Here is a 13530-nt window from a genome sequence, read left to right as displayed (position 1 = left end):
TATTGACTTCTCTGTCTCCCTTACTAGGCTTGAGTGCCAAGTACCCCATTGTGCCTTCAGCTTCTAGCACAGTAGCAGGTGTTTTTCATACTTTTACCTCCTCTCATTATTTCCCCATTTGTAAAAAACTTGGTACTTTTTCTACCTTTCTCACCTTTCTTCTTTCTTGAGAGCTCCTCTTTCAGGACCCTTCCTGTGGGCTTCCGTCATACTTCTCCCTTCCTGTTGCTGCCCTCCTTTCTCCACCCCGGCAGAGGGCTTGTCCATTTAGTGATTTGATTAATGCCTTTATGAGGGAACTCCAGACTCCCATCTTTAAGCTGCTACCACTTCTGATCTTTCCCACTTCCATCAAATTAGTTCCCATTTGAGTAGAGGGCTCTTCCCTCCAATTCACTATGTCCAAAATGAAACTTGAAATCTCCAGACTAGATCCCCTTAATAAGCCCCCCATTTATTTCTGCGATTTCATCATTCCTTCAGTTTCACAGGCTAGAAACCCTGTCTTTTACTTTAGTAAGAAGTATCTCTAGTTACTGCCACAGCTAGAAGCTGCCACTCTACTGTGTGCCCAGCATGTGGTGCTAGATGGTTCGGTTATTTTGCCTGAGGTGTCAGCAACTGGTAAGTGGAAGGGCTGGTTTAAAACTCATTCGAATACATGTCTGTCTGTCGGAGTTGAAAGTCCATTCTTTGTTATAATCTCCCTTAGAAATTCACAGACTCTTAGATGTGCACGTGGCCATCGTCTCTCCAAGTTCAATCCCCTGTATTTTTATAAATAAGTAGGATTTTTTTCTTTTCTTCTATTCCTTATATATTTCTGTCTGTCTGTCTCTCTCTTTCTGTCGAACGTACTGTTTGTTTTTTGTTTTTTTCGCTTTGAGGTATCTCACTGTGCCCATCTTAGTTAAAGCCCTTATTACCTCCCTTCTGGACCACTCTAATGATCCTTCATTGTTCTCAACAGGGACACACACTCTGGGCATCTTGGGCAGGATCATTCTTTGTGGTTTGGGACCATTTTACACATTGCAAGATGTGTAGCATCCTTGGCCCCCACCAAACTAAATGCTCAAAGTGCTCCTGTACACACAGTCACTGTGACACCAAAATTTATCTTCACGTTTTTCCAGAGACTCCTTGGGATGGAGGATGATCTCACTCTTATTGAGAAACACTGTACTTTCTTTTTTCCTTAGACTCTATCCTGAGTATTTCTGACGGGAGAATTCTTAGCTGCTTGATCATGTCATTTTCCTGTCAAAAAATCAACAATGGCTGTTGTCTTCCAAATGAAATAAAAAATCTTTTTAAGTTTTAAGACCACTATTTCTGTCTAATCCCTATTCCTTGTACTCTTATTTGCCACTGTTTCCTGGGTGTTTTCGCCACCCTTGGTGGAAGCATCCCACCTTCTTCATCTTATCCCCTGCTCTGTAGCCAATGGTTCCTGCATTTGAGTTGAGCTAATGTTTCACATCGTTCCTCTGGCCATTCCAGCCTATCTTGACCTCGACCTCTTTCCTTAGTTCAGTTTAGATATTGTAGGTATAGGCATACACATTCATGGTATTTTTATGTAAACTTCCACTCAGTCTCACATTTTTGTTCCCCAGTTATTTCATCTGTATTATCAGTCCTTCTTAACCAAAATTAGAAGTGTCTTCAAGGCAGGCTCATAGGTCTTGAATCCTTTATAGCACCTATGCACACATAATGAGAGTTCAGAATACCATCTTTAGCATAAGACTGCTGGATATATGTACTAGCACTGTCAGTTACTGTGTGACCTTAAGCAAGTTAATTAACCTCTTAGTCTCAGTAAAATGGGAGTGCTAGTAGTATCTGCCTCACAGGGTTTTTGTGAGGATTAAATAACATACTGCATATGAAACATTTAGAACAGTTCCTGGCATCTCATTAAACATTGAAGAATTCAAGGTACTAGGAATTCCCTGGCAGTCCAGTGATTAGGACTCCACACTCTCACTGCCGAGGACCTGGGTTTGATCCCTGGTCAGAGAATTAAAATCCCACAAGCACGTGGTATGGCCAAGTAAAAAAGAAAAAAAAAGTGTTTTATTACTAAATACATTTTACTGATTAAACTATGTTTTTTGCTAACAAGTTTTTTGGGTTTGTTTTTTTTTTAATCTCTCGCAGGTTTTAGCTGATGGTTTGAGGACTGGTGTAACTGAATGGCCTGAGTCTCTGGAAGCAAAATCTGCTGTTGAACTTGTGCAGGAATTTCTGAATGGTGTTTGTTTTCCTAACTCATGCTTGTTTTTTGTTTACTTTCCTTAACTGGGTATTTAAGCTTGCTATATTTAAATGTAAATTGTCTTTTTATGCTTGATATTCTTTTTGGTTGGGATATATCTAAAGCTATGAGGTCTGTCATGGTGAGAGGGGCAGCTTCCATTCTGAATTGCTAACTGTAAAGGTCTCAGTGATTTTAAGAATTAATAATACTTATTTAATTTACATTTTATATACTGAAATCATATTTGAGATTGTAACCTTTGAGCACCTACCATGTGCTTGACATTGTGTGTCAGGGTCTTTCATTGTATCTTAGTTCATCTTTACACCCCTACCTAGTGGGTATCTATTTTGACCTTCATTGGAGAGTTAAGTAATTTGCTAAAATACCTCATTTGCCATTTGAAAATAGGATTAGGATAGAAATAATTTGGAATGAAGGAAAATAAATAAAATCCAGAGTTAATAAGCTTTTGCCACTTTCTAGACTTAAATAAGCTGGATGAATTTGGTGATTCTACGAAAAAGACCACAGAGGTAAGTGATTATTATTGGAAATGCACACTGAAAGAGCTTGTAAAATTTGGTTGTACTGTTGTCTTTCACGTCATGCAATCTCAGATGGATCTGCTACAGCCAAGGTAGCATTTTGAGAGTAGTTTTTTGTTGGTCTTTAATGTCAGCACTAGTGATTATTTTCCTTGAGAACCGATGAATATTTTTAAAGAGAACTAGTACATATTTATTATTAATCACTTAACTGCAGAGAAATGGAAACGAATATGTTTCTATACTGTGGGGTGATATTATAGTGTATTAATGTTATGAGATGGCATGTTAGTATGCCGCAGGTGGTACTATGAAATTGCACTTAATATGTTGTCATTTGACAAATAGGAAAATTGAGACAAAGGTAATTTAATTAAATATTTTTCCATGGGAGGAAAGTTGAATGCTTGTTTTTAGGCATCAGAGTTTAAAAACAATTTTAGAGGTCCCGTTTTTCATTGTCTATTTATTTGTATCTCCTCATTAGTGGATGAAATTGTAGAAGATGCATTCACGTCTCTCTTTGCATGTGTTCATGACCCCACCTCTTCTCAGAGCAGCATTTGAAAGCTTATTGGCCTTCAACTGTTGCACTTTTTAAAAAATAAACTGAGTATTCTCTGACACTCACTTCTTTTCCAGACAGTGAAACATGACTCTGTTGCAGTTGATCGGTCCATGGAGTGTCTTCTCACAGTACGGGGTGATCTCGATTTTGCTGAGCAGCTGTGGTGCAAAATGAGTAGTAGTAGGTGTCCATCAGGATTGTGAAATAAAAATTTTCCTGTTATTTCTTAGGTTTACTTTTAAGTCTTTTGAAAATAATACAGTGTGTACTGCTAGTCTCGTGTGGACATCTGGTTCCTGTTTTATCAAACTCATTTCTAATAATGCATTGGCACATTTTACTCAAGAATTTTCCTAAGACAAGGCAATTCGTAGAACCTGTTCTTTTCTCTTGCCGGAAGTATAAGACCTAGGTGGTTTTTATGCTGTATTTATATGAGCCAAAACATATACCTTAGTGAAATTATAATTATTAGGAAAAGACATTCCATAATATTGTACTAAGTATGTTATTTTATGGCAATGGGTTTAATTTCTTTCTTTAAAAATGCTTTATTTGGGGGGGAGGGGGGCTTTAATTTCTTTCCCCCTTCCCCATCCATAAAGTTCAGATACTTGTCTTCCACTTCATTTGTGTATCCTTAAAATGAATGACATATTTGATCTGCAGAAATAACCATGAAAGTAATGTTAGACTGACTTGCTTTCCAAGGTGTGGTTTCTTACCAAGACTTGGTGAAGTGTTTCACGTTGATCATCCAGAGTCTACAGCGTGGTGATATACAGCCATGGGTAGGTTTAGTAGTGTGTGTGAGAACCTTTTCTCAGCAGCATAGCAAACTGGTTAAGGACATAAGCTCTGGAGCAGACTGCCTGAGTTTGAATTCTAGCTCTGCCACTTTGTAGCTGTGTAAACTTGGACAGGTTCCTTAATTCACGTGAAGCACTTAGCACCTAGTTCATAGTTAAGTGCACTAATATTGTCGTTACTGTTGCTATGAATGATTGTTCTCATATACTACTTATGAGAGTACAAATTGGAACACTCTCTAAAAAGCAGTTATGATAATGTATTGAGATCCTCGAAATGTAGCCATCCTAAGGCCATACACAGGAATATGTATCAAAATTTTATGTATCATGATAGTCATTACAGCCTCATTTACAGTAGCAAAAATTGTAAATGACCTGAGTTTTCACTATTAATGGAATGCCTAAGTAAATAATGATATAGCCACATAATGGCACATGTAATAGTTGCTACAGATGATGTGGAGAAATGCTTACAGTGTTCAGTAAAAAGAAAGGATTATACACTATTGTATAAAAAATATAAATTTTGGAGAGAAAAACCTGGAAACAAATACACTAAAATATGATAGTCACCTCTGGTGGTAGGGTTACAAATGAGTTTCTCAAACTGCATTATACATTTCTGTACTTCATGGATTTTCCATAATGAATTTGTGGTTTTATAATGAAGAAAAATCTAAGGTAAAAGCTAGAAACAAAAAGATTCTTCATCTAATAGGAATTATTTTAAATAACACAACTGCCAATTCATGACAATGACAGAAACTTTCCGAGGTGTGAACGGAGATACACTCCAGAGCAGAAGCATGCAAACCCTACCCCTATTTGGCATTAGTCATTCTATGCATTTTAGTCTTGCCCATCGAATTTTTCTCTTGAGAGTTTCTGTGTTTGTGAGATATTTACAAGTATATCGCTACCATGTACAACAAGTGCAAAGTGAAAATAGTATTAAAAAAAAAGAAAATGCAGAAGTTTGTGTTGGAAATTAGAGATAATAGAAGGACAGTAATGAGAAAATGTCAAATATTTTAGGTGATGAAAAACGTAAGGTTATAATATAAGTTTTAGCTTTTAGCTATTGCAGTTTGTTTCTCTTTTGCTTACTGGACTATTTATATTTGTGGCTTTATAAACTTTTCGCAATTTCTAGCTTCATAGTGGGAGTAACAGTTTACTAAGTAAGCTCATTCATCAGTCTTACTATGGAACCATGGACACGGTTTCTCTCAGTGGGATTGTTCCAGTTCAGATGCTTTTGGAAATTGGTTTGGATAAACTGAAGAAAGATTATATCTGTTTTTTCATAGGTAAGGCCATTTCCCAGCTCAAAAAATTAAAAGCTGCATCACAAAAAATTAAAAGCTACATAGGTATTCTCAGATTTTATCTTTGTACTTGTCCCTAATTGTTTGTAGTCCTGGCTTTGCCCCTGGTTCACTGTGAGACAAGCACTCCCATTTTTTGAGCCTTAGCTTCCTGCTTGATAAAGATATTTTATTAAAGTTAGCTATAGTTTTTGTTTGTCTTTAATTCAAATGTTTTGAGATTCTTTGAGGTTAATGTAGTAAATAAAAAACGCTTTTTATTTTAATACCCATTACTTGGTTGTTTTTATTAGGGGCAAACTGTGATCATTTTTAGAATAAGTATTAATTTATATTTATGGTGTAATGTACCAGAAAATTTGGCTTTTTGTGAGAAACTGTTTAGCTTGAGCATTTCTTTTATATATGAACTATGAAATTTTTTTCTTAGGTTGCTTAATTTGTTATAGATAATACCTAAGGCTTAATTGCATATATGTGTTTTTTCTTCATAGGCCAAGAACTTGCATCTTTGAATCATTTGGTGAGTTTTTATTCTAAAATTGGTTTTTCTTTATTCGGTCATTCTGCATACAGTTATTAAGTGTCTATTCTGTGCCAGCCTCTGTTCTAGGAAACAGATAAATTAAGACAGGCAATTACACTGTCTAATATGACAGACAAAAAGGTAGCCTATTCAATGTCACTTCTCATTCTTTATAAATGTATGATACTGACATAAAGTTGTATCCTGCTTATTAAACCATTGTACTCCCACAACTCTCATTTATCTAAAACGGTTAAGGAATGCCTTTCTTTGATAGGCCTTATAAGGGAATATTTGCTTTATATTCTCTTGACCCATTTCTTTTACACATGAAGGATTACTTTCCAAAGAATTTGTTATGTTCCTTAACATTGATTCAAAAGATGCTTCTGATATATGTGGAACCTAGAAAAATGGTACAGATGAACCAGTTTGCAGGGCAGAAATTAAGACACAGATATAGAAAACAAACGTATGGATACCAAAGGGGGGAAAGCGCCGGGGGGGGGGGGGTGATGAATTGAGAGATTGGGATTGACATGTATACACTGATGTGTATAAAATGGATGACTAATAAGAACCTGCTGTATAAAAAATAAATTAAATTTTTAAAAAAAAGATGCTTCTGGGTTTCAGGGTCATGATTATGAACTTTTTTATTTTCCTAGTGTCTTGATTTAGAAAGTTAAGGAGATTAAAGAGCATCCATAAGGACCCTTGACATTTGTTGTAAGATTCTTTTAGAAAATGGATCTTCAAATGACATCTGGTCTCTTATAAAAATGCCAAGATAGGAAAACTCTAGCTTTATCTATTATGCAAAGTAAGACTCAGCTGGATTCTTTTGAGGTTAATTTTTGCTATTCAGAGTTTAAACATTTTTTAAGGGTGTATATTTTTAGTGGAAACTTTTAATACATTTTTTTATACTTAGAAAAGTAATAACATTTTGAAAATTAGAATATAATGCCAATACACCCTTAATCTCAGCACTCAAATATGAGTACCCTCATTTTTATGAATTCCCCTCAAGTCATTTAATATGCCTGTTTTTTAAAATATGGTTTGACTCCAGACTTTTTTTTTTTTTTTTGGCTGCATTGGGTCTTTGTTGCTGTGTGCAGGCTTTCTCTAGTTGTGGTGAGCAGGAGCTACAGTTCGTTGCAGTGCGCGGGCTTCTCATTGCGGCGGCTTCTCTTGTTGCGGAGCACGGGCTCTAGGCGCGTGGGCTTCAGTAGTTGTGGCTCATGGGCTTAGTTGCTCCCCAGCATGTGGGATCTTCCTGGACCAGGGCTCGAACCCGTGTCCCCTGCATTGGCAGGCGGATTCTTAACCACTGTGCCACCAGGGAAGCCCCCGACTCCAGACTTTTGACACAATAGTTCTTAAACTTTGAGAATCTCCTAGAAGGCTTGTTAAAATGCTAATTCCTGGGCCCCAGTGACTCAGTAGGTCTAGGGGCTCTGGAATATGTCTTTTTTTTTCAGCCACACTGCACAGCTTGTGGGATCTCAGTTCCCCGACCAGGGATTGAACCCGGGCCGCGGCAGTGAAAGCCCAGAATCCTAACCACTAGGCAACCAGGGAACTCCCTGGAATATGTCATTTTAAACAAACCATCTCCATCTCCAGATGATTCTGATGCAGGTGGCTTGCAGATATATTAGTTTTCTATTGCTGCCGTAACAAATTACCACACACCTAGTGTCTTAAAGCAACACACACAAATGTATTACTCTGTAGTTCTCTAGTTCGGAAGTCTAGTCTGGGTCTCACTAGGCTAAAATTAGGGTGTTGGCAGGCTGTGTTCCTGTCTGGAGGCTGCCTGTAGGGGAGGATCCATTTCCTGCTCATTTGAGTTATTAGCAGAATTTAATTCCTCATAATTATAGGACAGAGGTACCTTTTTCTTGCTGGCTATAAACTGAGGACTGTTCCCAACTTCCAAGGTCCAACCCATACCTTGGCTCCTGGCCCCCTTCTTCCATCTCCAAAGGCAGCTATAGTGGGTCAAGTCCTTCTCGTGCTGTGTCTCTGCCTCCCTCATCCAGTTTTAAGGGTTCATATGATTCGATTGGGCTCACCTGCATAATCTAGGATACTTTCCCAATTTTAAGGTCAAATGACTGTATACATCTGCAACCTTAATTCCTTTTGCCATAAATGTAACATTCACAGGTTCTGGGATTAGGACATGAACATCTTTTGAGGGTGGTTTTCTGCCTGTTACAGCAGGCCACACCTTGAGAAGCCCTCACTAGGCTGTACTGCCTCCAAGTAATCAGTAACATCAGGCTCTGTCACCTCTTCTCTGTGCAGGGTCTTGGGGACAGACCGAGGTAGACCAGGCGGGGTTGTAGCACGGGCAGAGAGAAAGGGGAAAGGCAATCTGGATCTGTTCCTTTGTGAAAAAGACCTGGGTGGGCCACTTGCAGAGCTGTCAGGAGACCACAGGGAATATGGGTGGCAGGTGTGGAGAACGTTGTAATCTGTAGCCTGTGGTGAGTGGGGCTGCTTTGGGGTACTTCTCTGCCTGGGACCATGCCTATTTTCCTACTTGTGTTATTTTCACATTTTGGAATAACCTGTGTAAGACAATTAATATGTCCCTATATTTTGGATTTAATTATAAATGATTTTGCATTAAATTAGTCTGTCACATTTTGCATAGCTTCCTTTAAACTGTAATTTAGGATTACCCATGGATCTCTCCTACTCCCTTGCCATTACCTCCACTCAATTAAAAGATGACCATAGGGCTTCCCTGGTGGCGCAGTGGTTGAGGGTCCGCCTGCTGATGCAGGGGACGCGGGTTCGTGCCCCGGTCCGGGAAGATCCCACATGCCACGGAGCGGCTGGGCCCGTGAGCCATGGCCGCTGAGCCTGCGCGTCCGGAGCCTATGCTCCGCAACGGGAGAGGCCGCAGCAGTGAGATCCAAAAAAAAAAAAAAAAAAAAGATGACCACAACTTTTCCCTTACTGTATTAGTTTTCCGTCGCCACCTAACAAAATTTAGAAGCTTAAATGAACACAAATGGATTATCTCACAGTTTCCAGGAGTTGGAAGTTGGGTACATTTTACCTGCGTCCTCTGCTCAGGGTTTCACAAGGCTGAAATCAAGGTGTCATCTGGAGGCTTGATGAGGGAAAGATCCACTTTCAAGTTCCCTCGCTTATTGTTGGCAGAATTCATTTACTTGTGGCCCTTTGATGAAGGTCCCCATTTTCTTGCTAGCTGTTGGCCCCGTACTGGCCTCAGGTCCTAGAGGTTACTTGTGGGTTCTTACCATGTGGCCTTCTCTACAACGTGGCAGTTTGTTTCTTCAAAGCCAGCAGGAGAGCATCTCTAATGCTTCAAGAGCTCACTGACTAGGTCATAGTAATGACCAGGCGATGCTCTCCCTTCTGATTAATTCAAAGTCAAGGGCTTCCCTGGTGGCACAGTGGTTGAGGATCCACCTGCCGATGCAGGGGACACAGGTTCGTGCCCCAGTCCGGGAAGATCCCACATGCCGCGGAGCGGCTGGGCCCGTGAGCCATGGCCGCTGAGCCTGCGCGTCCGGAGCCTGTGCTCCTCAACGGGAGAGGCCACAACAGTGAGAGGCCCGCGTACCGCAAAAATAAATAAATAAATAAATAAACAAACAAAGTCGATCAGTAACCTAATCATGGGAGTAACAAACCACCATATTTATAGATTCTGGCCTCGCTCAGGGAGAATGGATTATACAAGGCATGTATTCCAGGGGGTGGGAATCTTGGGGGTCATTGTAGAATTCCACCCACTGTATTTACCATGGATTATTTCCTTAGGATTGGGTCTCAGAAATAGATCTGAGCATATTACGATGGCTTGACATAACATTGCCAACTTTCTTTTCCAAAACCTCATACCAGTTTACCAGTAATATATGTTAGTGGAAGCTTATCACTACACTTGCTTAATTTCTTGCTACTTCAGGTTTACTATCTATTTTTAGACATGAGTACTCCCATCAACCTAGCAAGTTTGTTGACGTTAAGAATTATCTTGTGGATTTGCCATTCTTTCCATCTGGAGAGTTTGATGGGTGGTACTAGTTACCTACTTGGACCTCCTTGGTAAAGCAGTTCTGTGATTTGCCTTTACCAGAGAATATGTATAATGGTTTGCTTAGAACATTCTCAGTGGAGACTTGGAGTTTAGTTTGAGGAATAGTATTGAAAGGAGGAAGGCTATCTAGCTGCCTCCTGTCTTCTTTTTACCCTCCCTATTAATCAGGCATCCACACTGAGGTTTAGTAGGCACGGTTAATTCTTTCCAGAGATTCCTCTTGTTCTTTGACTCCCTATTTTCCTTGTCCTTTTTTTCATTCCAGGAATATTTCATTTCTCCATCAGTAGATACACAAGAGCAGGTTCATCGTATTCAAAAACTCCACCATATTCTCGAAATAGTAGTCAGTTGTATGCTTTTCATTAAACCTCAACATGAACTCCTCTTTTCTTTAACACAGTAAGTGTTTCTGTTGTTTACTTACATAAAAATGTACTCTCTTCTGAAATAGTTGCAGCCAAAATAACTGCCTTTTTTTTACTATCAGTTAGGATAGAATTTTTGTACCCTGTCTTCACAGTAACAGAAAGGTTCTAAGTCACTGCCATGAGAAGGAAAGGCTTTGGATTCAGGAGGAATCAGGTTGGACACTTGGATCTAGTACTTCCTTTCTAAGGAAGTTTCCTTTCACTACATCTTGTTTTTCATTGTAGAAATGGTGTAATGTATATAAAGTACTTGACCCTTGAGGTGCTTAATAAATATTAGTTCCTTCTCTTTTCTTTATATCCTTATAAATTTGGGTCAAGCTAATCATTGCCAACCATCTATATGGTAACTGAATGGAATCGAATTTTATTATCAGACCTCTGTCAATAGTGTTGCTGAAATTTTAGAGAATTTGTCAGTCAGTTTGACTAAAAACAGTTTGGAATAATCCTTACACATGGATCGCTGGTGTCTTACATGTATTTTTTGAGGCTTCAAACTGGAAATAAGTGAACCATCCAGTGGAAGAACCGAGTTTATTTTTCCCTGTGGAAGGAAATGTACCATTTCCTTTTCCAAAATTAGAATTTGACTTACTTGTAAAGGGAAAGTTTGAAATTGTTACTGGGTTTTTTTCCATTAAAGATCAGTAGTATATGTGAGTTAACTGTTTAATTCTCCATACTTGGAAAACAATGGAGACTATATCTTTGTCTCTCTTTTGCCTTTTTGTTTTTCTGATATCTCTTTCTTCCCAGTTACACCTTTACTTGAGCTCAACATAAATATATTTTATACTTATGAGAAATATGTCCACTATTAATTTTTTTAAAGTGAAATTTTCTTTCAAAAAAAATTAACCTAAGTGTTGTTGGGATGGGGGTTTAATGTTTCCTTTATGAGCTTTAGACTAACAGAAAGCCTTTATCTCCAAGTGGCATTTTTTTCCAAAAGCAATTCTTATTTCTTTTTTTTTCTTTTTAGATCCTGCATAAAATTTTATGAACAAAATCCTCTCGATGAGCAACACATTTTTCAGCTGCCAGTCAGACCAACTGCTATAAAAGACTTATATCAAAAGTAAGCAATTTAATAATTAAATTATACTTCAAGTCCAGCCATGATTCTAGGCAATTTCAGTGTCTGCTCCATGGGGACCTCATGACCCAGAGTTGCTTCACCTCTGAAACCATAATCATCTGATTCCCATCCCCTGAACATAGTCTGATAGAGTCCTCCCTCTTCCTTCTCCCAGACCTGTGGTCTGCTCTCTTTAGACTGTTGGTCCTCTACTTTCATTTTTCTCTCAATTTGTAATTTCTTCACAGAATAGGGCAGAAACTTTAGCCAGAAGGGAAGTGACAGGTTGGGAAGAACGTGATCGGGGTAATGACAGCGAAGTCAGAGGTATGGCTGTGGGAGTGAGAGAAGGATCTGGGATTGGGGATTGCGGAGGTATGGAGCTGAGGCTAAGACGATAGATCGGCCATCCATGCGGGACACCGAGGTTGCCTCAAATCATGATCTCCACTGACTCTTCTCTCAGCATATAATAGACTTGAGATTTCTCTCACACTGAAGCCACTCCATTTATACCCTCCCTCTATATAGTTCCCTCTTAGCCAAGCCTCATCACTCCCCTGAAATTGTTTAGCAGAAGTTGCCAGTGGCCTTCTAATTGGCAAATGCAGAGGACACTTTCCAGGAGAAGAGTTTTTTGGCTCCTTGTGTAATTAGCTAGCCCACTAATTCTTTCTCTCCGTAAGCACTTGTAAGGCTCTGTGGCATTTAATACTATTGCTTTCTTGAACCCATCCCCTTCCTTTGTTTTCATGGCATAAGGTTCTGTCTTAATTTTAACTCTACCTCTCTGGCCCACCTCCAAGACTGAGAACGGTCCTCTTTTCAAATTCTTCTCCCTCTGCCTCATTCATATGTGAGTTTCCACCAGAACTCTACCCTCTGCCCTCTTTTCTTACTTCCTGTCTTCCCTGGGTGATTTCGTTCACACCCCAATCTTCAATTCCTCTGGGCTAATGATAATTCATAACCCATATCTGCAGCTTCTCCTGAGCTTCACACCCATGTTTCTAGGTGTCTGTTAGACACGAATTCTCAACTTTAACGTCCTGCAGGTAGTTCAGACTCTAAATCCCAACTCTTCACTCCCCTTCCTAACACTTTTCCTCTTCCCATATGACCTCTTAAGTGGCCATCATTAATCTCCACCTAATGCCCAAAACAGAAACCTAGGACTTATCTTCCACTTATTGCTGTCACTTCCTTCCTCCTTGAAATGGTTTCCAAGTCCTGACCTCCTTGGAAGCTCTTGAATCTGTTCCTTTCTCTACATCTTTGCATCTATTTCATATCTGCTCATCTCATACCTGGGCTGAGTGCAGTAAAATCCTTTTTCCTAGCTGCTCTATCTGCCTCCATTAACTTCCTTCTCTGTGACCGCCAAAGTGATCTTCCTAAAATCAGATCCCATCATGACTTCCTTCTGTTTAAATGGCTCCCTTACCTTTAGGACAGTGTTCCATCACCTCAGTGTGGTCTGTGAGACCTTCTGTGCCCGGCCGCTGTGCCTTTCTGGTTCACGTGCCACCACGCCTTCCCACTCTCCTTTTGAGTCAGAGACCCTATGTTACTGCATTTCCTCAGACACCGCACACGCTTACCTGACAGTGCCTACGCCTGTGTCCTTCTTTCATCCTGGATCTTGTCCGCTTAACTAGCTCCTCCTTCTAATTTCATTATAAGCTCAGCTCAAAGACCACAATATCTGAGGATTCTTTTCCAACTCTACAATCCCAATCTGAGTTAAATTACCCCTCGTGTATTGTCCCCTCCCATGTCTGATATTTCTCTATTACAACATTTTTCAAAATTGAGTTGTTATTGTTTATTTAATTTTTATTGAAATAAAGTTGATTTACCATATTGTATTAGTTCCA

General features: G+C 39.4%; 1 protein-coding gene across 1 annotated transcript in view; it reads left to right on the top strand.

The window, feature by feature from the left end:
* ZWILCH (zwilch kinetochore protein) overlaps window positions 1–13530 on the top strand; it is a 38856-nt gene that overhangs the window by 18154 nt on the left and 7172 nt on the right. The window contains exons 9-16 of the mRNA XM_024735199.1: window positions 2167–2260; window positions 2753–2802; window positions 3457–3562; window positions 4094–4173; window positions 5348–5504; window positions 6017–6045; window positions 10407–10543; window positions 11558–11653. Of these exons, the coding sequence (XP_024590967.1) occupies window positions 2167–2260; window positions 2753–2802; window positions 3457–3562; window positions 4094–4173; window positions 5348–5504; window positions 6017–6045; window positions 10407–10543; window positions 11558–11653 (749 nt within the window). The remainder of the gene's footprint in view (window positions 1–2166; window positions 2261–2752; window positions 2803–3456; window positions 3563–4093; window positions 4174–5347; window positions 5505–6016; window positions 6046–10406; window positions 10544–11557; window positions 11654–13530) is intronic.

Source organism: Neophocaena asiaeorientalis, unplaced genomic scaffold (genome assembly GCF_003031525.2).
Source record: "Neophocaena asiaeorientalis asiaeorientalis breed wild unplaced genomic scaffold, Neophocaena_asiaeorientalis_V1.1 scaffold264, whole genome shotgun sequence".
Classification (NCBI taxonomy): Eukaryota; Metazoa; Chordata; class Mammalia; order Artiodactyla; family Phocoenidae; genus Neophocaena; species Neophocaena asiaeorientalis.
Note: the sequence above shows the minus strand (reverse complement) of the source record. Positions and strands in the feature narration are given on the sequence as shown.